The sequence below is a fragment of the Salmo salar genome, chromosome ssa10 (assembly GCF_905237065.1).
Source record: "Salmo salar chromosome ssa10, Ssal_v3.1, whole genome shotgun sequence".
Classification (NCBI taxonomy): domain Eukaryota; kingdom Metazoa; phylum Chordata; class Actinopteri; order Salmoniformes; family Salmonidae; genus Salmo; species Salmo salar.
Genome location: NC_059451.1, coordinates 43,016,028 through 43,041,667, shown reverse-complemented (window position 1 = coordinate 43,041,667; position 25,640 = coordinate 43,016,028). Strand labels below are relative to the sequence as shown.

Sequence of the window (25,640 nt, the reverse complement as noted above, 5' to 3'; positions counted from 1 at the left end):
ATAGTGTCTCCCTTGATCCTAGGTGCATACCACTCACTAGATACCCGCACCACAATGTGAAATCAATCATCAGTAACGAGTTGGCAGTTTTTGAAAAGCAATTACAAGGGCCTGCATACATACACTCACTGGCCACTTTAATAGGTACACCTGCGTGTTAACGCAAATAGCCTGCTCCTTTGAATAGCGAATCATGTGGCTGCCTGCAACTCAATATGTAGAGTATATAGAGTAGAGAGTTTTAGTTGTTGTTCGACCAAACATTAGAACGGGCAAGATACGCCTTTGACCGTGGTATGATTGCTGGTGCCACACATGGTGATTCCAGTATCTCAGAAACAGCTGCCTTCTTGGGATTTTTGCGCACTACAGTCTCTAGAGTTTACAGAGAATGGTGCGATAAACAAAACACATTCAGTAAGCGGCAGTTCTGTGGGCAAAAACACCTTGTTAATGAGAGAGGTCAGAGGAGAATGTCCCGACTCATTCAAGCTAACAGAAAGGCCACAAATGCTCAAATAACAGCCGTTTAAAACAATGGTGTGCATGCTGCAAAAGGGGGTCCTACCCAGTGCTAGATAGGTGTACTTAATAAAGTGGCCGTAGTATACAGTAATGTCAAATCTGAAAACATGGTCTGGAAAGTGGTACATGGGACCATAGAAACAGTGTCTGATAAAGAATGATGATGAAATATTACATCCATAGTTAATGTAGTCCAATTGGTTCATGTTCCACGGTAATTGGTGTCACTGGATCTCATTATCCTGAAGTTTTCATGATCTAAACATGGAATATTGTTTGTCAGTTTCCATAAAACTATGCATTAAGAGTAATGCAACAGTTATCATTTTCAGCAGGTGTATCAATTGATAGTTAGATCATTGTAATGAAATGAATAGACAGTCATCTCAGATGTAATGTGTGAACTGCATTTTGAAATGGTAATACTTTGATGTTAAGTTGTGTCATTTTGAACTGGTGATTTTAGTTGAATGAACAAATGATCTTAGCTTTATGTGTATTGTATCTAAGCAATTGGAAAAAGTGTTAGTTTTGAAAATGTGCTTTTTGATCATCGGTTGTGAGTTTTGTGTCTAGAGTTTTGAAAAATGACATCAAGGGTCTAAAATTAGTGCCAAAGTGATTGTAAAAAACTGTAAAGTAACCACACACATACAGAGGAAGGGACTGCCTCTGTCAGGGAATAAGCAGACACATGTAGATAAATAATGGATTTGTTTTTATTGGTAACAAAACAATTGGAGTGTGTGTGTGTGTGTGTGTGTGTGTGTGTGTGTGTGTGTGTGTGTGTGTGTGTGTGTGTGTGTGTGTTGTACAGGGCTTCGAAGGGAAGAAAGGAGCGAGGGGCCTGACTGGGACCGCTGGTGTTGAAGTAAGTATCACATCACCACAATGTAGAGAAGACATGAAGAAAGAAAGACGGGCAGAGGGAGAGGGTGATGGGAGAGATGTACAGAGGGAGAGGGTGATGGGAGAGATGTAGAGAGGTACAGAGGGAGGTAAGAGATACTGCATTACATTCTGTACTACAATAAACAAGCCTAATGCATTGTGTTGCGTGGAGATTAGTCCATAACATTTACGTTATGGACTACTTTGTAGGGGGGAGAAATGGGGAGAGAAGTAGAGATAGAGGGACAGACAGAAAGAGAGAGAGGGAGAGAGAGAGCGAGAGAGAGCCTGTGTGAAGAGATAGAAAGCAGGGAAGGAGGGATGATGGAGAGAGAGAGGCCGTGGAGTGATGGAAACAAATCGAATGAGTTATTGCCGAGAACATGCTGAGTGATGTTATCAAAAGGTTCTACAGCTGCACCATCGAGAGCATCCTGACCGGTTGCATCACCGCCTAGGTGGAAACCTTCGGCATCCAGCCATAAGGCGCTACAGAGGGTAGTGCGTACGACCCAGTACATCACTGGGGCCAAGCTTCCTGCCATTCAGGACCTCTCTACTAGGCGGTGTCAGAGGAAGGCCCAAAAAATTGTCAAAGACTCCAGCCACCCAAGTCATAGACTGCTTTCTCTGCTACCGCACGGCAAGCGGTACTGGAGCGCCAAGTCTAGGTCCAAAAGGCTCCTTAACAGCTTCTACTCCCAAGCTGTAAGACTGCTGAACAGCTAATCAAATGTCTACCTGGACTATTTGCATTGACCCCCCCCTCTTTTTTTTACACTGCTGCTACTCTGTTTATTATCTATGCATAGTCACTTTACCCCTACCTACGGTACATGTACATATTACATCAATTACCTCAACTAACCTGTAACCCCGCACATTGACTAACTACCGGTACCCCCTGTATATAGTTTCGTTATTGTTATTTTATTGTGTTACTTTTTTTACATTCGTTTATTTAGTAATTATTTTCTTAACTATTTTTATTTTTTTACTGCATTGTCGGCTAAGGGCTTGTCAGTATTCGGCACATGTGACAAATACAATTTTATTTGATTTCATATTTACAGAGAAGTCCATAACAATGTCCAGTACATGTACTCTCCATGACATGACATTTCATTGGGTTTGTTTCGTTAAAGTAGCAGGACAAAATGTTCAGTGCTGTATATAGTCAGTCTATACAATATTAGAGCACATGACAATATGTTGAGGTCAAAATGCACTTCCCTTTATTTTCCATAAAACAGATATAGATCCCAGGCCATCACTGCCAGTTGGGAATGTATCTCTTTATTCCAGATGTCTCTGAAGGTAGATTTATATACAGCCAACTAAGGGGGAGAAGGCCGTGGGGGACTGGGGAAGGTTGGGAGATTAGAGCGGTAGTGTATCGTAGTGTAGTTGGTTGGATAAAATGCATTACAGTGAGAAGTGACCTCAACTGGCTAAGACCTGAATATTCACGTTAGCGCCCATAACTAATGCCTTTACAAGTATTGTCATGGAGACACGACAGATTGAGTTTGATATTGTTGTTTTGTATTTCCCAGGGCGAAGTTGGTTTACTTGGACCCAGAGGCATGGAGGGATACGCTGGGCCTGACGGTCCTCCAGGACTAGTTGGGTTACCAGGATTTCCAGGGAAGACTGGGCGACAGGTAGGCATCATATCCTGTCCCTCACACACACACACACGGACACACACACACACACACACACACAGAATGGGGCCCTATAATCTGTCCATAAACAAACTCTTGCCCTGTCCGTGCTCTACAGTAGGTCACAGTAAGAGTCGGGATTATTACATTGTGTAAGCAAACTTGAAGAGAGCCATTCTCTCAGCATCGTTACATGTTTGTAGCTGACAGTCTGACCCGCTCTCTGAATCAGAATAAAGTTTACGATCCAGTGACCCCTTTCTTATTTCGTTTTACCACGTCTCCTCGCTCAAAACCTCTATCTATTTCTCTTGTGACATTACACGCAATCACAACACTAGCTAGCGTCACAGTAAATCTCCAACAATGGCCAAACTGAGGAATGGGCTGAATAAAGTTATGAGATTATCCCATTATTAAAGGAAAAATACACTCAAAACTATATTATAGTATTTCTTTCATTAGTCCATGTCAGCAATCAAGTTTTCAAGATATTGGATTTTCAAGAAGCAAAGTGTCACTTGCCACATCATAATGATGATGCATAATGCATCACATGATGCAAAATGAATACTTCTTGAAAATCCTAAATCTTGAAAATTTGACTGCTGACATTGAAAACATCTTGGGAACAGTGGACTAATGAAGAACAAAAATCCTTTAAGTAGATTAAGACAACAACACATTATTAATGTGATTGTGGTTAGACTGCAACCAGGATGGAAAGACTCCTGTAATCCAGTAAATCAACATATCACAGGAGAAATGGAGCTTTAGAAGACTGAAATATGGCTGCCCCTCCCTTTCCCTTCTCCCTCTCCTTCTGGGCCCGTATTCTTATACTGATCTAGCATCAGGTCTACCCTGTCCAGCAATTATAATCTAAAAGGAGAAACTGATCCTAGTTCAGCACTCCTGCACACTGGGAGGCTTAATGAATACGGACCCTGCTCCCACCAGCTGTGTTTAAAGTGCTGAAGCTTATTTGTCAGGAAATGACTGGTCATTAAATGGCTTATTTGATTTGATTGGGTTTCTGTGGTCAGAGATCAGTGGGATTCTTTATACTAAAGTCTGCATCCCCGGCAGCCCTGAGTATGTGGGTATTTCATGCATGGATGTCCTTTAGTTTTCCCCTGCTACTCAGACAGCCAGACCGACAGTGGAGGACCTTCAGTATTAGCCACCCTGTCTGTCAGTTACATAAGAAGCAGGTCTGGTGGCACAGATGCGGTTAGGGAGTGAGTTCTTTACGGTGAAAACACATAGACTCTCTCTGACAGGGAGGGATATCCCAGCAGGAAACAACCAGGGTGATTTTACACACATACTGTAACTACATTACCTCCCAAGGGAAAACAATACTGTCAGAACTACTGCTTCAGCTACCCTAGAGGAGCCGACCTACTGGAGTGTTTTACAGTACACTCTGTCCTCCTCCTCTTCCTCCTCTTCCTCCTCCACTACTTGTTCAACTCTTCATCATTATCATCACCATTTTCTTCCTCATCCTCCTCCTCTTCTGTCTTCCCTTTCCTCCTATTTCTCTTCCTCTCCCTCCATGTCCCTTTTCTGAATTGGTTGAATGGCGTAACCAGTGAATGGTACATGCCTGGCAGTAATTGTTTCTGTCTCTCTGTGGGTCTAACTTGTGTCAGACGGAGTTAGGGGACCATATCATAGACTAGCCTCTGTGTCCCCCTGACCTGAGCACCATCCCCCAAATCTAGTATTATCTTACTGACCAAACAGTCTGACCACTAGCTGTCTATCACTCTGTTTTTCTCTATCTCCTTCTGTCTCTCTCTCCTCTCCGCCTCTCTGTCCCTCTCTATCTCCTTCTGTCTCTCCTCTCTGCCTCTCTGTCTCTCTCGGTCTCCTTCTGTCTCTCTCTCCTCTCCGCCTCTCTGTCCCTCTCTATCTCCTTCTGTCTCTCCTCTCTGCCTCTCTGTCTCTCTCTACCTCCTTCTGTCTCTCTCTCCTCTCTGCCTCTCTGTCTCTATCTCCTTCTGTCTCTCTCTCCTCTCTGTCTCCTCTCTGTCTCTCTTGCTTCCTCTTTCTCTCCTGGTCTCTCCCTAATTAATTCCATTGGGTGCAGGTAGTACATTAGTTGCACTTTTGCCACTCAATCCACTTAGCCAGAGTAGTAATGCTAAAGGGGTTTATTTATTATATTTGGGTAGCCTTTTACACTCATGCCTCTATACTGGTTGAAAATGGCAGTTTTGGGCACTAATAAGCACCTAAATTGAAATGTAATCACTGTTCGGTAACATTATATACATGACGTCAGAGCCCTGGCTCTGCGCTTCAAAGCGCTGTATGGCTTTTGACTGATTGCTGTTCTGGTAATTGGGCAACTTTTGCGAATATTTGTTGTCTAAGTGAGGGGAAAGCTGTAAATTAAGATGACTCTATGTATTTTGAAAGATGAGACGTTGAGGATTATAATAAATACCACTTTGATGTCATACTGTAACGTCTGCCATAAGAGAGAGTGGACCAAAACGCAGCGGAGTTAGTGTTCATCATATTTAATTATTAAACGGAACACTATACAACTACAAAATAAGAAACTGACAGCCAAACAGTCCTGTCAGGTGAAACACAATGACAGAAACAATTACCCACAAAACCCCAACGGAAAAACATGCACTTATGTGTGACTCCCAATCAACAACAACGAACTTCAGCTGTGCCTGATTGGGAGCCACACACGGCCCAAAACAAAGAAATACAAAAACATAGAAAAAGAACATAGAACGCCCACCCAATGTAACACCCTGGCCTAACCAAAATAAAGAACAAAAAACCCCTCTCTATGGCCAGGGCGTTACAGTACCCCCCCAAGGTGCGGACTCCGGCCACAAAACCTGACACTGAAGGGGAGGGTCTGGGTGGGCCTTCTTACGGCGGCGGCTCAGGTTTCGGGATGTGGCCTCTGCCCCACCCTTGGCGTCGCCCTCTTAGGTGGCGCACCTGGCCGCGCCGAAGGTCTGGTGGGCGACCCTGACTTCGCCCGGCTGGCGGGCGATCCTTGTTGCGCCCGGCTGGCGGACGACCCTGGCTGCACCCGGCTGGCGGGCGGCGATGGCTGCGCCCGGCTGGCGGGTGACCCTTGCTGCGCCCGACTGGCGGATGACCCTGGCTGCGCCCGGCTGGCGGGCGACCCTTGTTGCGCCCGGCTGGCGGGCGACCCTGGTTGAGCCCGGCTGGCGGACGACCCTGGCTGCGCCCGGCTGGCGGGCGGCGATGGCTGCGTCCGGCTGGCGGGTGTCCCTTGCTGCGCCCGGACAGGCGGGCCACTCTGGCAGATCCGTACAGGCGGGCCGCTCTGGCGGATCCGGACAGGCGGGCCGCTCTGGCGGATCCGGACAGGCGGGCCGCTCTGGCGGATCCGGACAGGCGGGCCGCTCTGGCGGCTCCGGACAGGCGGGCCGCTCTGGCGGCTCCTGACTGGCGGGCGGCTCTGGCGGCTCCTGACTGGCGGGCGGCTCTGGCGGCTCCTGACTGGCGGGCGGCTCTGGCGGCTCCTGACTGGCGGGCGGCTCTGGCGGCTCCTGACTGGCGGGCGGCTCCTGACTGGCGGGCAGCTCTGGCGGCTCCGGACTGGCGGGCGGCTCTGGCGGCTCCGGACTGGCGGGCGGCTCTGGCGGCTCCGAACTGGCGAGACCCACTGGAGGCCTAGTCCTGGGAGGTGGGACAGGACGGAACAGGATGGGGAGACCCACTGGTGGCCTGGTCCTAGGAGGAGGCACAGGATTGACCAGGATGGGGAGACCCACTGGAGGCCTGGTCCGAGGAGGAGGCACAGGCTTAACCAGGATGGGGAGACCCACTGGAGGCCTGGTCCGAGGAGCAGGCACAGGACAGACCAGGATGGGGAGACCCACTGGAGGCCTGGTCCCAGGAGGAGGCACACGCTTAACCAAGATGGGGAAACCCACTGGAGGACTGGTCCGAGGAGGAGGCACGGGCTTGACCAGGATGGGAAGACATGCAAGAGGCCTGGTTCTGGGCATAGGCACAGGACGTGCAGGGCTGGGAAGACATGCAGGAGGCCTGTTTCTGGGCGCAGGCACAGGCTTAACCAAGATGGGGAAACCCACTGGAGGACTGGTCCGAGGAGCAGGCACAGGACAGACCAGGATGGGGAGACCCACTGGAGGCCTGGTCCAAGGAGGAGGCACAGGCTTAACCAAGATGGGGAAACCCACTGGAGGACTGGTCCGAGGAGGAGGCACAGGCTTAACCAGGATGGGGAGACCCACTGGAGGCCTGGTCCGAGGAGCAGGCACAGGACAGACCAGGATGGGGAGACCCACTGGAGGCCTGGTCCCAGGAGGAGGCACACGCTTAACCAAGATGGGGAAACCCACTGGAGGACTGGTCCGAGGAGGAGGCACGGGCTTAACCAGGATGGGGAGACCCACTGCAAGAGGCCTGGTCCGAGGGCATAGGCACAGGACGACCAGGATGGGGAGACCTGCACGGAGGCCTGTTCCCAGGCGGAGGCACACGCTTAACCAAGATGGGGAAACCCACTGGAGGACTGGTCCGAGGAGCAGGCACAGGACAGACCAGGATGGGGAGACCCACTGGAGGCCTGGTCCAAGGAGGAGGCACAGGCTTAACCAAGATGGGGAAACCCACTGGAGGACTGGTCCGAGGAGGAGGCACAGGCTTAACCAGGATGGGGAGACCCACTGGAGGCCTGGTCCGAGGAGCAGGCACAGGACAGACCAGGATGGGGAGACCCACTGGAGGCCTGGTCCCAGGAGGAGGCACACGCTTAACCAAGATGGGGAAACCCACTGGAGGACTGGTCCGAGGAGGAGGCACAGGCTTAACCAGGATGGGGAGACCCACTGGAGGCCTGGTCCGAGGAGCAGGCACAGGACAGACCAGGATGGGGAGACCCACTGGAGGCCTGGTCCCAGGAGGAGGCACACGCTTAACCAAGATGGGGAAACCCACTGGAGGACTGGTCCGAGGAGGAGGCACGGGCTTGACCAGGATGGGAATTCATGCAAGAGGCCTGGTTCTGGGCATAGGCACAGGACGTGCAGGGCTGGGAAGACATGCAGGAGGCCTGTTTCTGGGCACAGGCACAGTCTTCAACAGACGGCTAGCACGCACCTCAGGACGAGTATGGAGAACTGACTCAGGTGACATCAATTCACTGACACGCTCCGTAGGGCGAATGCCGTGCCTTATGCACCAAACCAGCAGCTCTCTCATGTCATACCATCGCCTCTCCGCTCTCGCCGCTTCGATCTCCCACTGCGGGACGCGATACTCCCCAGCCTGAGTCCATGGTCCCTCTCCGTCCAGTATTTGTTCCCACGTCCATGAGTCCATCATGCTGCTCTCCTGGTGCTGCTCCTTCCTCCCCTGCTTGGTCCTTGTTTGGTGGGTAATTCTGTAACGTCTGCCGTGAGAGAGAGTGGACCAAAACGCAGCGGAGTTAGTGTTCATCATATTTAATTATTAAACGGAACACTATACAACTACAAAATAAGAAACTGACAGCCAAACAGTCCTGTCAGGTGAAACACAATGACATAAAAAATTACCCACAAAACCCCAATGGAAAAACATGCACTTATGTGTGACTCCCAATCAACAACAACGAACTTCAGCTGTGCCTGATTGGGAGCCACACACGGCCCAAAACAAAGAAATACAAAAACATAGAAAAATAACATAAAACGCCCACCCAATGTAACACCCTGGCCTAACCAAAATAAAGAACAAAAAACCCCTCTCTATGGCCAGGGCGTTACACATACAATCAAGCCAAACACCCATACGGTCCAAATGTGTACTTCACATTTCCAAATCATATACAGTGTCAACGTTTATGATCGCTTTGTTTGATTTACAGTTACACGATGACATGGCGTTATACCCTGGGTTGTTCTTAACAGAATGAGCCTATGTTTGTTTATTGTGAAGAAAAGTCGCTGCGGTACACGCACCTGAATCCACTCATGACTCCTTTCTAATGCGCTCCAAAAATAACGTATGTTTCTCTAAATTGCCTTGTGAAAGCCTAACACTGTAAGATCATATTTTATAACTTAGCTAGTCATGTTGGCAAATAGAACAAGCTTTCAAATCATGCCCACCTTACCCAGATTGCGATTTATAATGGACCGTTTTCGGATTGCATAAACAAACAGCAGTAATTGTGTGATGGCGGGTATTCAGAGTTGTGTTCCAAATGAAACAACTACAAGTGTACTTGCTCTAGTTCCTAAACAGCACAACTAAGATAGCTCAAAAAGTACCTTATAGTTGAAGACTCTTCTTTGAGTCATAAAAGTGCATTGAAATTGCTTAGGAACTGTGCACATTTTGGAGAGTTGTGTGGACACTTGGAGACTCCAGTTAGTCCTCTCACTCAAATCCTTGCCATTTTTTTGTCATATGTTGCACCTACGCCACACTTTCCAGTAATAGTTTTATCATGTTAGTGAATGTATCCAGAGTATTTTCAGATTTTGCTATCAACAAATGCTGCAAAAAGCACATGTAAAATGCACATAAAATCAACAGTGTAATGTTTCGATGTTTGGATTCAGTCTTGTTTCAGGTGAACTGTTGTGTACTCACCTTTGGTCTAATAATTGTCCCTTTATCTCCAAACTGTTCCCTTTCAATTACTACCATGGTTATGCATATGCTTTTCATATTTCTTCTGTAAGAAATGTAAATGTAGCCCTATCCATATAGGCCAATTCCCACCGATGTAAAGGGTTAACATGTCTGTCAAAAATACGTGTTAAGGTTGAGAAAGAACAAAGTTGTTCTCAGACCAGAGCCCTTACCGTGATCAGGTGGATGGGACATTATTGCCCATGTGTCTCACTTGAGTGGGTTGTGTGTGAATGAGTGCAGATGGGCGTGTGTGTCGTGTATTTCCAGGCCAGAATTAAATCTCCCGCTGATCTAATGACTGAGACAGCTACAGTACCTCTTCTCATGCAAGACCTCTCTCCAGCCCTGGGGATTGAGGTTCTACCAACAAACCTAGAGCTCTGTAATTCCAAACCACTTCCTGATTATTTTTTATCCCGGCGGTGACATGAGTTATCCTTACACCTCACGGCCGGCGAGGCGAGACAGTAACAGACGTTGCTGTACTTACGGCCAGCGGGCCGGCGACGGCTCATTCCATCTGTTATTCTAATATGACTGACTCCCCTCTCCTCGACCCGGGCTGCCGCTGGCCCACTGATGGAACAGGAAATTATTGTGGTCGCCGGCAGCTCTGCGCACTGTAACAGTTCAACAACAGTCAGTCATTTGTATTGATGTTTTATAAGCAAATATCTGACTGTTAAGTATTTGACTTTTCAAAGGCCTAGGCCATGAATCAGTCCTGATTGAATGTCACTGTCACTTGACAACATACCATTTCATTAGCAGTGTTTTTCATGCTTATCTTACAGCATGTCAACAATGATTTAGCGCGCACATGTTGACTGTCTGTGCTATCTCTGTCAGGGCCAGCGTGGCACCGTGGGGCAGGAGGGGTCGGCAGGACTACCTGGTCCCAGGGGGGAACTTGGTCTGCCTGGGTTGGTCGGAGAGAGGGGGCCTGCTGGAGAGAAGGTAATCTACTTAGCCTACACCCAGTACCCTCTTCACCCCACACCCTATGACCCCTCACCATTAACTTTACAGTACCACCCTAGCCTGGTCCCAGATCTGTACTATATAGCCAACTCCTATAGTGTTGTGCATGACAATGACCAGTGGAGTTGGCAGGACAGCACAAACAGATCTGGGACCAGGCCAGTCCCACCTTCTACCCTGTGACCTCTGACCCCTATGTATTGTTTCCAGGGAGAGTCTGGCTTGGCAGGAGAGAGGGGGACCCCAGGAATCAAAGGCATGGAGGGCTCATCCGGAGACCAAGGCAGGATAGGAGACCCAGGACTCAAAGGACAACCAGTGAGTGTCCAGAGTCCATCTAGCCATTGTAGAATATCACCAATGCTCCGCTAACTGGTCACAGGTTATTCACAGCATCATATATTTTCCATAAACAGCTCAGAAAAGGTTTAAGCAACATCATAAAAAATGAATATTTAGATCAACCAAAAAAAAGTGTTTTTCTCAATTAAAAAAGAAAACGACATTTGTTGAAAGCAAATATATAATTCAATGCCACCTTTAATATTTCTTATATAATATATTTGACTTCAAATTGTATTTCAATTTGCTACCTATTTCTTTCAATACTCAAACTACTTTCCCCCTTTGGTTGAACCTATTAAATAACAAATACAAAGTAATATTTCATGTAAATACAACCCATTTTTTCATCTGGTCCCAAGTTTACTTTTGACTTTGGAATTACCTATTGAAATTTCTTCAATTGGGTTACAAGCATTTGAACTAATTCCCTAGAAATTAAACAAGTAAGTTTGTTCAGTAACTTTAAATAATGTTTTCAAACGTATTCTTTACAGAAGACCTTCACATTTAGAAACCACAATATCATAACCAAGCAATGGCTACCTTAACACATAAAACTTATCAGGCTGTTTAATATAACATGCAAGTATCATTACATTACATCATTGTGCAAGTATCATTACAGATGCTGGCCGTATACTAGTTTAAAATTGGATTACAAGTACAATAGGCCACAATAACTGTAATGAAATTCACTATCACGGGTTGGCAAAAAGAACACAGTGAAAGTCACGCTCCCAATTAGCCACACCTCCAAATATTCTGATAGGCTGCCACAGCTACATTGCCCCCACCGCTATGTGCACGAGGTGTTGAAAGCAATTTAGAAACTTTCATTCAATTCAAGAAATCACATTGATCTGATGAATTTGTGATTAGCTGTGCAAACACAGGCCGTCTTCTGCCACTGCTGAGGACAGATAGATAGACAGGCAGGCAGGCAGACAGACAGACATGGGACAGGGACGGGGGAGGTGCTCAGACAGTGCTACTATCTCCAGACTGACCGATAAGGGACCCACCATTCTTATGTCCTAGTTTCTGTGTCTGCGGGTTCCTTGGAGTTAGACAAGATAATGGATGAGAGGGCAACCAGAGAGCAAACCAGAGACCAAACCCCTGTCTGGAATACATAACAAGGAGGGAGAATATGGAACAGAAACTAGGTTAAATGGTTTCATAACATAGCCTACTAACTTCACACTCTACCTTTTTGAGGCAACAACCACAAATCAGAGCGATTTGTGGTTGCGTTATTGTCTTGTGGTTGAGTTGTGTCAGAGTGTCTTATTTTCTTGTGATTGAGTTGTGTCTTATTGTCTTGTGATTGAGTTGTGTCAGTGTCTTATTGTCTTGTGATTGAGTTGTGTCAGTGTCTTATTGTCTTGTGATTGAGTTGTGTCAGTGTCTTATTGTCTTGTGATTGAGTTGTGTCAGTGTCTTATTGTCTTGTGATTGAGTTGTGTCTTATTGTCTTGTGATTGAGTTGTGTCAGAGTGTCTTATTGTCTTGTGATTGAGTTGTATCATAGTGTCATTTTGTCTTGTGATTGAGTTGTCTTCTTGTCTTGTGATTGAGTTGTGTCTTCTTGTCTTGTGATTGAGTTGTGTCTTCTTGTATTGTGATTGAGTTGTGTCAGTGTCTTCTTGTATTGTGATTGAGTTGTGTCAGTGTCTTCTTGTATTGTGATTGAGTTGTGTCAGTGTCTTCTTGTCTTGTGATTGAGTTGTGTCAGTGTCTTCTTGTATTGTGATTGAGTTGTGTCAGTGTCTTATTGTCTTGTTATTGAGTTGTGTCAGTGTCTTCTTGTCTTGTGATTGAGTTGTGTCAGTGTCTTATTGTCTTGTGATTGAGTTGTGTCAGAGTGTCAGATTGTCTTGTGATTGAGTTGTGTCAGAGTGTCAGATTGTCTTGTGATTGAGTTGTGTCAGAGTGTCTTATTGTCTTGTGATTGAGTTGTGTCAGTGTCTTATTGTCTTGTGATTGAGGTGTGTCAGTGTCTTATTGTCTTGTGATTGAGTTGTGTCAGTGTCTTATTGTCTTGTTATTGAGTTGTGTCAGTGTCTTATTGTCTTGTTATTGAGTTGTGTCAGTGTCTTATTGTCTTGTGATTGAGTTGTGTCAGTGTCTTATTGTCTTGTGATTGAGTTGTGTCAGTGTCTTATTGTCTTGTGATTGAGTTGTGTCAGTGTCTTATTGTCTTGTGATTGAGTTGTGTCAGAGTGTCAGATTGTCTTGTGATTGAGTTGTGTCAGAGTGTCTTATTGTCTTGTGATTGAGTTGTGTCAGTGTCTTATTGTCTTGTGATTGAGGTGTGTCAGTGTCTTATTGTCTTGTGATTGAGGTGTGTCAGTGTCTTATTGTCTTGTGATTGAGTTGTGTCAGTGTCTTATTGTCTTGTTATTGAGTTGTGTCAGTGTCTTATTGTCTTGTTATTGAGTTGTGTCAGTGTCTTATTGTCTTGTGATTGAGTTGTGTCAGTGTCTTATTGTCTTGTGATTGAGTTGTGTCAGTGTCTTATTGTCTTGTGATTGAGTTGTGTCAGTGTCTTATTGTCTTGTGATTGAGTTGTGTCTTATTGTCTTGTTATTGAGTTGTGTCAGTGTCTTATTGTCTTGTGATTGAGTTGTGTCAGTGTCTTATTGTCTTGTGATTGAGGTGTGTCAGTGTCTTATTGTCTTGTGATTGAGGTGTGTCAGTGTCTTATTGTCTTGTGATTGAGTTGTGTCTTATTGTCTTGTTATTGAGTTGTGTCAGTGTCTTATTGTCTTGTGATTGAGTTGTGTCAGTGTCTTATTGTCTTGTGATTGAGTTGTGTCAGAGTGTCTTATTGTCTTGTGATTGAGTTGTATCAGCGTGTCATTTTGTCTTGTGATTGAGTTGTGTTTCATTTGTGTTCCAGTTGTACCAGAGTGTGTTTGTTTCTCTGGCCTGCAGGGGGAGCCGGGAGACCTGGGGATGATTGGCTTCTCTGGTTTTCCAGGACCTAAGGTGAGTCAGAGGCTCTGAGAGATCACCACAGACATTCACCATCCTTGTCTGCCCTCGATGAGCTATTCGGCCCTATATATTAGGCTCCCGAGTGGCGCAGCGGTCTAAGGCACTGCATTTCAGTGAAAGAAGTGTCACTACAGTCCCTGGTTCAAATCCAGGCTGTATCACATCTGGCTGTGATTGGGAGTCCCATGTGTGGCGCACAATTGGCTGGTGTAGGCTCATTGTTATTAAGAATTTGTTCTTACTGACTTGCATAGTTAAATAATACTAACCTTACGCCCTCCACTGACAAGCTAAATGTATTCTTATAGACATGATCAATTAGCAGTGATCAATCAAATGACTGCTCTGTGTTTTTCATAGGGGCCAAATGGAGATTTGGGTTTCAAAGGCATACCTGGTCCGAAAGGTCCTGTTGGCATTCTGGTAAGTACAGAATCAGCACTTACTGTTAAGATGGTGCTGAAGAGGATGGCTGACGTTTTACATGTTCCTAACCAATTGTGCTATTTTGTTAGTTTTTTTGCATTGTTTGTAACTTATATTTATACTTATTTTGTACATAACGTTGCTGCTACCGTCTCGTATGACTGAAAATAACAGCGATTACTCACCACGAACTGGAAGATACTTTTTCCTTTATGGAGTCTGACGAGAAGAATATACTGTTCTCCCGGGAACAGACCCAGATCCCCGACATTTTGATGAAGAAAAGACAGAGGAAAAGAGGACACAGATCGGGCTGCCTTCTGAGAATCCGTAGGCGAGCGAGTAAACTCCTACTGCCTTCCTTTCTACTTGCTAACATGCAATCATTGGAAAATAAAATTGATGACTTGATTATGATTATCCTACCAACGGGACATTAAGAACTGTAATATCTTATGTTTCACCGAGTTGTGGCTGAACGACGACACAGATAATATAGAGCTGGCAGGATTTTCCATTCACCGGCAGAACAGAGATGCTACGTCTGGTAAGACGAGGGGTGGGGGTGTGTGTCTTTTTGTCAATAACAGCTGGTGCGCGATGTCTAATATTAAAGAAGTCTCGAAGGTATTGCTCGCCTGAGGTAGAGTACCTTATGATAAGCTGTAGACCACACTATGTACCAAGAGAGTTCTCATCTATATTATTCGTAGCCATCTATTTACCACCACAGACTGATGCTGGCACTGAGACTGCACTCAACCAGCTGTATAAGGCCATAAGCAAGCAAGAAAATGCTCATCCAGAAGTGGCGGTTCTAGTGGCCAGGGACTTTAATGCAGGCAAACTTAAATCAGTTTTACCACATTATTACCAGCATGCCACGTGGAACCAGAGGGAAAAAAACTCTAGACCACCTTTACTCCACACACAGAGATGCATACAAGCTCTCCCCCGCCCTCCATTTGGCAAATCTGACCATAATTCTATCTTCCTGATTTCTGCTTACAAGCAAAAACTAAAGCAGGAAGTACCAGTGACTCGCTCAATACGGAAGTGGTCAGATGATGCGGATGCTATGCTACAGGACTGTTTTGCTAGCACAGACTGGAATATGTTCCGGGATTCATCCAATGGCATTGAGGAGTATATTACCTCAGTCATCGGCTTCATCAATAAGTACATCAACGACGTCGTCCCTACAGTGACTATACGTACATATCCTAATCAGAAGCCACGGATTACAGGCAACATCCGCATCAAGCTAAAGGCTAGAGCTGCCGCTTTCAAGGAGCGACACTAGTCCGGACGCTTATAAGAAATCCGCTATGCCCTCAGACGAACCATCAAACAAACAAAGTGTCAATACAGGATTAAGATTGAATCCTACTACACCAGCTCTGATGGTCATCGGATGTGGCAGGGCTTGAAAACTATTACGGACTGCAAAGGGAAACCCAGATGCGAGCTGCCCAGTGCTGCGACGCTACCAGACAAGCTAAATGCCTTTTATGCTCGCTTCGAGACAAGCAACACTGAAGCATGCACGAGAGCAAGTTCCTTGGTGTCCACATCACCAACAAACTAACATGGTTCAAGCACTCCAAGACAGTCGTGAAGAGGGCACAACAAAACCTTTTCCCCCTCAGGAGACTGAAAATATTTGGCATGGGTCCCCAGATCCTCAAATAGTTCTACAGCTGCACCATCAAGAGTGTCCTGACCAGTTGCATCACGGTATAGCAACTGCTTGGCATCTGACCGTAAGGCACTACAGAGGGTAGTGCGTACAGCCCAGTACATCACTGGGGCCAAGCTTCCTGCCATCAAGGACCTATATAATAGGCGGTGTCAGAGGAAAGCCCATAAAATTGTCAGACTCCAGTCACCCAAGTCATAGACTGTTTTCTCTGCTACCGCACGGCAAGCGGTACCGGAACACCAAGTAACGGACCAAAAGGTTCCTTAACAGCTTCTTAACAGCTTTACAAGTCACAAGTAAGTCTCAAGTCTTAGCACTCAAGTCTCAAGTCAAGACCGACAAGTATCAAGTCAAGTCTTGAGTCCTAAACAAGTCATAATGTGCTCTTCACCAAATGTAATACCATTTCATATTTTTAACAAGAGTAATAGTATATTACATTTACGCAAATCATGAATGCTTTTAAAAATATATTTATTACTTTCCAAATAAACTTTATATTTCCATGGAATCGGGCGATGTAGGCTTGTACACAATCGCCCAACCGTAACACACACACACACACAGTTACAGTAGGCTAACATATGTCAATGGCTTTAAAAACAGCAGTAACATCAGGCAGGATTTAGGCTACCAACTGCCAAGCCAGTTGTAGCTCAATCTTGGATGCAATGATCACGTTCCCGCACTGACTGACTGTCTGTGTGGAGGCTCATTGATTTAACGTTACGTTAGCCAACATGCAAACACTGGCAAAGTTATGAATGATATAGCTGTCGGCTATATTAGCCACGACTTACCGTCCTTAGTGCAGCTTCAAATGTTGAACAAAGCTCCGTCTGTCATTTTCTATGTTTGGGCTTGGGGAGGGTATCAAATCAGTTCGGGTCAAAAGGCTCAAGTCCAAGTTAAGTCACGAGTCATTGGTGTTAAAGTCAAAGTCAAGTTGCAAATCATCATATTTTTTTTATTTTTTACTTTAGTTATTTGGTAAATATTTTCTTAACTTTTCTTGAACTGCACTGTTGGTTAAGGGCTTGTAAAGTAAGCATTTCACGGTAAGGTCTACACTTGTTGTATTCGGCGCATGTGACAAATAAAGTTTGATTTGATTTGTTGCAATAAATTATGCATAACAATTGTGTGTGTGCTGATCTCTCCTCTATCTGTCTGTTTCAGGGTTTCAGTGGACCTGTTGGACCAGAAGGGATGATTGGCCCAATGGGGAAACCTGTAGGTTCAGTGTGTGAGCACATGTCCATGTGTGTGTGCTTGTCTACAAGTATCTGCCAATTTTACGAGAGAGAGAGAGAGAGAGAGAGAGAGAGAGAGAGAGAGAGAGAGAGAGAGAGAGAGAGAGAGAGAGAGAGAGAGAGAGAGAGAGAGAGAGAGAGAGAGAGAGAGAGAGAGAGAGAGAGAGAGAGAGAGAGAGAGAGAGAGAGAGAGAATGGTCCATTTTAAGAGCGGGCACTCTGCCCTGTCTGTCCTGTGAATGTGGCTTTTGTTGAACTAACTAACTGGAGTGTTTCCATAATGGTCATCCCCTGAATTGATAAACCCCTCTGTTGTCAAAGTCAGACATTTTCTAGACTAGAGAGAGAGAGTGTGTATTCATGACTCCTCAGGCATAAACCATAATCAATCAAGTTCAAGCCTCAAGTGGTACTTTCCATCATTGTAATTCTCCTGGTAGTTAGTTTGGAATAGAGATCTGTCCAGTCTAGTCACACTTTGCTACAGTACCTGGTGTGTCACTAGTATGTTGTGCTTATATGAAGGGCTTTATACTGTAGGAATAACAGAGTTAGAAGAACCGACCACTCATGGAAGGAACTTAACAAATTGTCCCAAAACAGAGCGGAGAACATGTATGGATGACCTATGCTGCTCATGACCAGTATACTGTTCAACACCTGCATGGAATGGAGGGATACCCAGAATAATTGGGGTACTTGTACTTTGAAAAGAAACAGGTGTATTTTAAAAGTCTTATTTTCTCCTCCACAGGGACCGAGGGGTCCAAAGGGAAGCCATGGGGAAATGGTGAGATCTGAATCCAATACTTGGTCTTTTTTTATTCTGAATACGTTCTGTAGAGTTCTATAATCCATTGGAGAGAAAGCAGTCTATGCTACACTCGGTAGGTGTTGGAAAACCACAAGGTTATGTATGAAGTACAGCGTAGGCGTTTAATCTATAAACTATGGATGACACCTCCTGCAATTACGTGGCCTTGTTTGGTTTGTGTGAACTGTAGCTATGGTCAGTGTTTCCTGAGGTAATAACCACGCTACCTGGGTAGACTCATGGTGAAAGTAGCTGTTGCAGAGTGATTTCCAGTACACTGTGGGCTGTGCATGGAGCCTTACTGCCTCTCATGTAAGCAGTGTACAGGAAATATCTTGTCATAATGTTAGTGCTGTGATCCTCTGTGGGGATTAATGGGTCATGGCTAGAAGGGATCCAGCTTTTGCATTTTAGCTAACCCTAACCCTTTTCCTAACCTTAACCTAATCGTCCTATCCTGCTACTTTAATTCTCCTAACCTGCTACGTTAATTCTCCTAACCTGCTGCGTAAGTTCTCCTAACCTGCTAAAAGTCAAATCTGACATTAATTTGACAAAAGCTGGACCCCTTCAGGCCATGACCGGGTTAATGTACAGTATACTGTTCCCTATCACTCTGCCGTGTAAACTGTTTTAAGATTCTCACAGCTCACGCTCTGCCGTGTAAACTGGTTTAAGATTCTCACGGCTCCCTAAGCCCCATCGAGACTCATAGGCAGTTACACACAAACAGTAGAGAGAGAGAGAGAGAGAGAGAGAAAAACACACAAGCACACACAGTAAACAGACACACACACACTTACACACTTCCAGGCAGCTCCCCAGGGGCCTAATAAGAACCAGCTGTCTGCAGAAGGCTGCTGTCATAGTACTGTGCTGTCAGATCCCTCATCAGCCAGTGGGGGCAGTAGAGCTCCATTACAGAAACACAAAGAGAGCCCTCAACACAGAACCCTTTGTACTGACTGCAGCACTTCAGCTCTTCAGACTGTAAAGTATGATTATGATAGGATCGGTTTAGACTAGAGCAGCTATTTTATACAAAATGTATAATGTTAATATCAACACACACTAGGTGGCCAGTTTATTAGGTACACCACCTGTTCATTGAAATTGATCCCTCCTGTAGACAGTCAGGTGGCCATGGCTTGCTATATAAAGCAGGCAGACAGACATCGAAGCATTCAGTTATTGTTTGATTGAACGTTAGAATGGGCAAAACGAGTAACCTAAGCGACTTTGAGCGTGCTATGATCGTCGATGCCAGGCGTGCCGGATCCAGTTTCTCAGAAACGGACACCCTCCTGGGCTTTTCACTCATGACAGTGTCTAGGGTTTACAGAGAATGGTGCAACAACAACAAAAAACATCCAGTCAGCGTCAATCCTGTGGGCGAAAACAGCTTGTTGATGAGAGAGGTTGAAGGAGAATGGCAAGAATGGTAACAGGCGAGCCACGAATAGACAAATAACGGCACAGTACAACAGTGGTGTGCAGAACTGCATCTCGGAACGCACAACTCGTTGATACATGTCAAGGATGGGCTATTGCAGCAGACGACCACACCGGGTTCCCCTCCTATCAGCTAAAACAAGAAGAAGCGGCTCCAGTGGGCAAGTGATCACCAACACTGGACAATTGGGGATTGGAAAAACATTGCCTGGTCTGGCGAATCCCAATTCCTGTTGCGTCATGCTGATGGAAGAGTCAGGATTTAGCATAAGCAGCATGAGTCTATCGAATGTTTTGCTTAGGTCCCTTGATACCAATTGAGCAATGATTGAACGTCATGCCCCGAATAATTCAGTCTGTTCTGGAGGCAAAATGTCCAACCCGGTGCTAGATGGGTCTACCTAATAACCTGGCCACTGAGTGTATATTTCAACAAATACATTTTTTGCAATCTTTGTGAATTTGAGAGCACTAGAGAGTAGTGGAGGTGCATCAGATATTCTATTTACTGTTATGTCATTGCTTGGACACCATTGTAACACCATGTTGTTGTGTTTGTGTGCCAGGGACCCCAGGGGCCACAGGGACATCCGGGGCCCAGAGTAAGTGTCCCCCCCATTACTATATCCTAACCTATCTTACTGGTTCCCTACTACTTACAGTTACTTGACAGTTCTATGGCAGTTCATAGAGAATGAGGTTCGTTGTCTTTTGAAGACATATGTCTTTATATCTGTTTATTTAGTGTTTGTGTCAAAATCTTCTCTGTGTTCTCTCTCCCAGGGCCCCCCTGGTGCTCCTGGCCCGACCGTAAGTATCCTGTTTGATTCACAGATAGTCATTAAATTACATAATCTGTAATAAAGCATTTATATTTTTCTTTTGCTTGGAACCTCTAACCCTGGCAATTGACCCTTCACTAAGCCCTTCGCTAATAAACCAATTTGTCACTTTGTAATTTGGGTGAACTATCTCTTTAACCAAAAAACAGTTATTTGGAAGCCCAATGAGTCAAACATTTGGCTGTAATAGAAGAACACTTAATGATCCAACTGTTTATTTCCTTTCTTCTAAGTGTCAGTAATGGGTTTCCAGAGAGACAAGGTTTGGAAACTCTTGTTGTACATGACTTTGACTTCTATTCAGGAAAACAACATCCTGAAGACATTGGTGAATAGCTTCTGACTTTTGTTGCACATCAAGCACCCACTGGGCACAGATGTCAATTCAACGTAATTTCAATGAAATGACGTGGAAACAATGTTGATTCAACCAGTGTGTACCAAGTGGACATTGTGTGAGCTCTGGTTACCAAAATGGGTCAAAACATTTACTGGCTCCTGTGAGTTCATGGCCATGATAAGTTATTGCCAGTTTCAATGCTTAATTGACCCTTCGCTAAGCCCCGCCCCAGAATGTTGGCCAACCAATCGCATCGCTCCAATGGAGAACAACTGTCATCGAGTACGACATCTCAGACAAGCTCACGTTTGAAATACATGAAAGCCAGTGAGAAAAACTGAGTTTTCTTCAAAAATAAATGGTTTAAATGGCTAAATAGTTGAACAGTGCACCATGGGTACTTGACAGTGTGATTTCTGAAATACAGAGCCTGTTGATGATGGAGTATTTTGAGAATTCAAAAGTATTCTCTATCTCTCTCTCTCTCTCTCTCTCTCTCTCTCTGTCCTAGGCTTGGTGCCAGGCTAAGCTTAGATAAGGCTTTTGATGGAATGGGAAAAAGCAACAGTCTTATAGCTGCAGGGCCAGAGGTAGCATAGAAGCGGAGCATACAGTGTAATCTGTGTGGCCTTCCTTTCCCTGTGCTCTGTGAGCTGTTTCAACAGTTGTATAGAACCAATAAATCTAAACTACAATACTACAATGGCATTTCTGTTATGTAATAATCAGGGAGGAGGCTTTCAGTGACATTGATTAGTATGCCCCTACTAAGTTGAAGAATGTGTAGATTTGTTGATACAGGCCTCTGGTTTACTGCTTTCTGCTTATTACTGCCTCTGTGATTAAACTGTACTTATTGGTGTTGTATCCTCAGAGACGAATCGAGTACAACTCTCTGTTTGAGTCCAATGGTGCCTTGAGGACAGAGGTAAAGCACTCACTGTTGGTCTATACACGAGACAGAAGTTTCAACTTTAGACAACATATTTACCATATGTAACATTCACTGTTGATATATCTTCACTCTAATGATATTTACTGTTAAGTGACAATTTTCAGTAAAAAAATTTACAAAAACCTTCCTGTTCGTTTTTTGCTCTTTTATACTATGTATTTTCACTAATGTGTGGGTGCCTGTCACGACCTTGCCTCCAAATTAACCTTATTTAATTGCGTGTAACACATGCAAAACACATTGCTTGCAACTTTTCTAAATACCTTGACATGGTGTTTCTATGGTTGGATATGGGTTGTGCCTCTATGCATGCACACTTGCATGTGTCTGCGTGAATTCATGCTTATGAAATGTTTGATTCATCCATGTGTCCATGCTTTGGATTGGCTGTCTCTGTGGCTTTCTCCTAACCTCTTCCCATGCATGCTGCAACACTCTGGACTGTGTGGACTATGCTAACCCTGCTTGCCTAGATCTACCAGAACACGGAGACGTCCCTCTCGGACCAGAATGCAGGGATCTTTAAGACCCTGCACTACCTGAGCAGTGTGATCGAGAGCATGAAGAAACCGCTCGGAACCCGGGACAACCCGGCACGGTTTTGCAAGGACCTGCTGGACTGCCAACACAAGCTCTCTGACGGTGAGAACCCCATAGGACCAATTTACAGAATTTATCCATTTAATGGACACTTTTCCCCGATCTGCATCAATATTAGTAATCTTCACAGATTTACTCAGTAGAATAGACTGTAGTTGCTATCTTAATTTGACCAGGGAAATAATCCTGCAGCAGCAGGAAATGTGAATTATTGTGTGGATTATAATTCATGGATATTTTTGTAGGGGTTGATACATTTTTTGTTAGGGCAAATCAAGCCTTGACAATTTAAATTGGAAATTACAAACTGTAGAAGCCTTTTTGAACCTTGAATATGCCACAAGTCTGCATTTACTACTTTGCTGGAAATGTCCTACAACAACAGAGTGATAAAGTTAAGATCCAACACCTGTACCTCTGTAGGACTGTACTGGATCGACCCTAACCTGGGATGTCCGTCAGACGCCATTGAGGTCTTCTGTAACTTCACGGCAGGCGGGCAGTCATGTCTCCACCCAGTAGCCTCTAACAAGGTAACATAGCACTGCACTCCATCATCACAGGGGCTCCAGTTGGTCCATAGCAGCACTAATTCAATAAACAGATTTTATCTAGTTTTAAAAGAAAAACACATTCACATTCACAAATCCTGACTTCCACTTAAGTCGAATTCTCACTAACACATCCGTTCTTCCTTCCCTCTGCAACTTCAACAGTATTGTACGGTTTTTGGGAAATAGGAGGATGCGTCAAGGGTGAGGGATTCTGAGAGGATCCCTGTGAATAGTAGATCTGTGCCAGCACAGAGGGATAGGCCAATGAGTGATATATGCTTTAATAAGGTTGGCTTCTTAGTGTTCATTGCAATGGTTATCAACTTTACTGTAGAAATGAAACGTAAATCACAGAAAATAGATATTGTGGTGGCAGCTGCAGAGAAGAACTTGGGGTACGGGATTTGACTTCAGAAGAGTTACATTGTGTGTTGAGTGGTAGTGTCCCGTCCTCTCAGGCCGTTGGCCTGCGGTAGGATCAGATAGAGTTAGTAGTGGAATAAGGTGATGCGTTTTAATGAGTATAGGGTTAGTTGGTAGGGTAATTAAAATATATGTATATTATTCGGTTCCCCTTTCCCATCGCAAAGTGTAATGGATCTATACTATAGTTCAGTGGAAATGCAACATATTGGATGCCAACCACCGTTAAACCTCACCGAAGAAGTCATGGATTGTGTATGTTTGCTATTCAGAGGGTGGATGGACAAGACTAAATATTTAAGGGCCTTTGAACAGGGTGTGGTAGTAGGTGCCAGGAGAACCGGTTTGAGTGTGTCAAGAACTGCAATGCTGGTGGGTTATTTTACACTCAACAGTTTCCCATGTGAATGAAGAATGATCCACCACCCAAAGGACATCCAGCCAAGGACATGTACCTACAGAGGTACAGGACATACAGCCAACAACTGTGGGATGCATTGGAGTCAACATGGGCCAGCAGTGGAATGCTTTCGAAACCTTGTAGAGTCCATGCCCTGACAAATTGAGGCTGTTCTGAGGGCAAAAGGGGGTGCAACTCAATATTAGGAAGGTGTTCCTAATGTTTGTACACTCAGTGTCAAATTGATTGTCAAGCTCAACACAGTCACTTATAGATGATTTGAACATGATGTGCGAAAAATGCTAACATTAAAGGGATAGTTCACCCAAATTACAAAGTGACAAATTGGTTTCCTTACCCTGTAAGCAGTCTATGGACAAGATATGATCGCATTAATCCATGCTGTGGTTTAGTTTCCCTGGCACTGTTTCCACATACTAACATGTTAGCATTTGTGGCACAAATCCCATTCAAGTCAGTGTATTTGTGAATGGGGGCGTGTTCGGTCCTCCTTTTCCTGTAGTCCACAATCATCTTCTTTGTCTTGATCACGTTGAGAGAGAGGTTGTTATCCTGGCACCACACGGCCAGGTCTCTGACATCCCTATAGGCTGTCTCATCATTGTCGTGATCAGGCCTACCACTGTTGTGTCATCTGCAAACTTAATGATGGTGTTAAAGTCATGGCTAGCCATGCAGTCATGAGTGAACAGGGAGTACAGGAGGGGACTGAGCACGCACCCCTGATGGGTCCCCGTGTTAAGGATCAGCGTGGCGGATGTGTTGTTACCTTCCCTCACCACCTGAGGGCGGCCCCTCAGGAAGTCCAGGATCCAGTTGCAGAGGGAGGTGTTTAGTCGGCGGCAGGTAGCCTAGTGGTTAGAGCATTGGACTAGTTACCGAAAGATTGAAAGATCTAATCTCCGAGCTGACAAGGTCAAAATCTGTCGTTCTGCCCCTGAACAAGGCAGTTAACCCACTGTTCCTAAGCCATCATTGAAAATAAGAATTTGTTCTTAACTGACTTGCCTAGTTAAATAAAATAAAATAGTCCCAGGGTCCTTAGCTAAGTGATGAGCTTTGAGGGTACTATGGTGTTGAATGCTAAGCTGTAGTCAATGATTTGCATTCTCACATAGGTGTTCCTTTAGTCCAGGTGGGAAAGGGCAATGTAGAGCGCAATACAGATTGCATCAACTGTGGATCTGTTGGGGCGGTATGCAAGTTGGAGTGGGTCTAGGGTTTCTGGGATAATGGTGTTGATGTGAGCCATGGCCAGCCTTTCAAAGCACTTCATGGCTACAGACGTTCTTGGGCACAAGGACTATAGTGGTCTGCTTGAAACATGCTGGTATTACAGACTCAGTCAGGGATAGGTTGAAAATGTCAGTGAAGACACTTGCCAGTTGGTCAGCGCATGCTTGGAGTACACATCCTGGTAATCCATCTGGCCCTGCGGCCTTGTGAATGTTGACCTGTTTAAAGGTCTTGCTCACAACGGCTATGGAGAGCGTGATCACACAGTCATCCGGAACAGCTGATGCTCTCATGCATGTTGCTTGCCTCGAGCGAGCATAGAAGTAATTTATCTCGTCTGGTATGTTCGTGCCACTGTGCTGTTTGCAGCTGTGCTTCCCTTTGTAGTCTGTAATAGTTTGCAAGCCCTGCCACATCTGATGAGCGTCGGAGCCGGCGTAGTACAATTCAATCTTAGTCCTGTATTGACGCTTTGCCTGTTTGATGGTTCACAGCAGGGCATAGCGGGATTTCTTAAAGCGCCTGGGTTAGAGTCCCGCTCCTTGAATGC

General features: G+C 45.2%; 1 protein-coding gene across 1 annotated transcript in view; it reads left to right on the top strand.

Moving 5' to 3' along the window:
* The window catches only part of LOC106560452 (collagen alpha-1(XXIV) chain), a 199,288-nt gene that overhangs the window by 168,385 nt on the left and 5,263 nt on the right, over positions 1-25,640 (top strand). Inside the window, exons 46-58 of the mRNA XM_014123375.2 lie at positions 1,343-1,396; positions 2,973-3,080; positions 10,596-10,703; positions 10,938-11,045; positions 14,010-14,063; positions 14,433-14,495; positions 17,380-17,433; positions 18,208-18,243; positions 20,286-20,321; positions 20,503-20,529; positions 21,776-21,829; positions 22,330-22,498; positions 22,880-22,989. Coding sequence (XP_013978850.2) covers positions 1,343-1,396; positions 2,973-3,080; positions 10,596-10,703; positions 10,938-11,045; positions 14,010-14,063; positions 14,433-14,495; positions 17,380-17,433; positions 18,208-18,243; positions 20,286-20,321; positions 20,503-20,529; positions 21,776-21,829; positions 22,330-22,498; positions 22,880-22,989 — 981 coding nt within the window. The remainder of the gene's footprint in view (positions 1-1,342; positions 1,397-2,972; positions 3,081-10,595; positions 10,704-10,937; positions 11,046-14,009; positions 14,064-14,432; positions 14,496-17,379; positions 17,434-18,207; positions 18,244-20,285; positions 20,322-20,502; positions 20,530-21,775; positions 21,830-22,329; positions 22,499-22,879; positions 22,990-25,640) is intronic.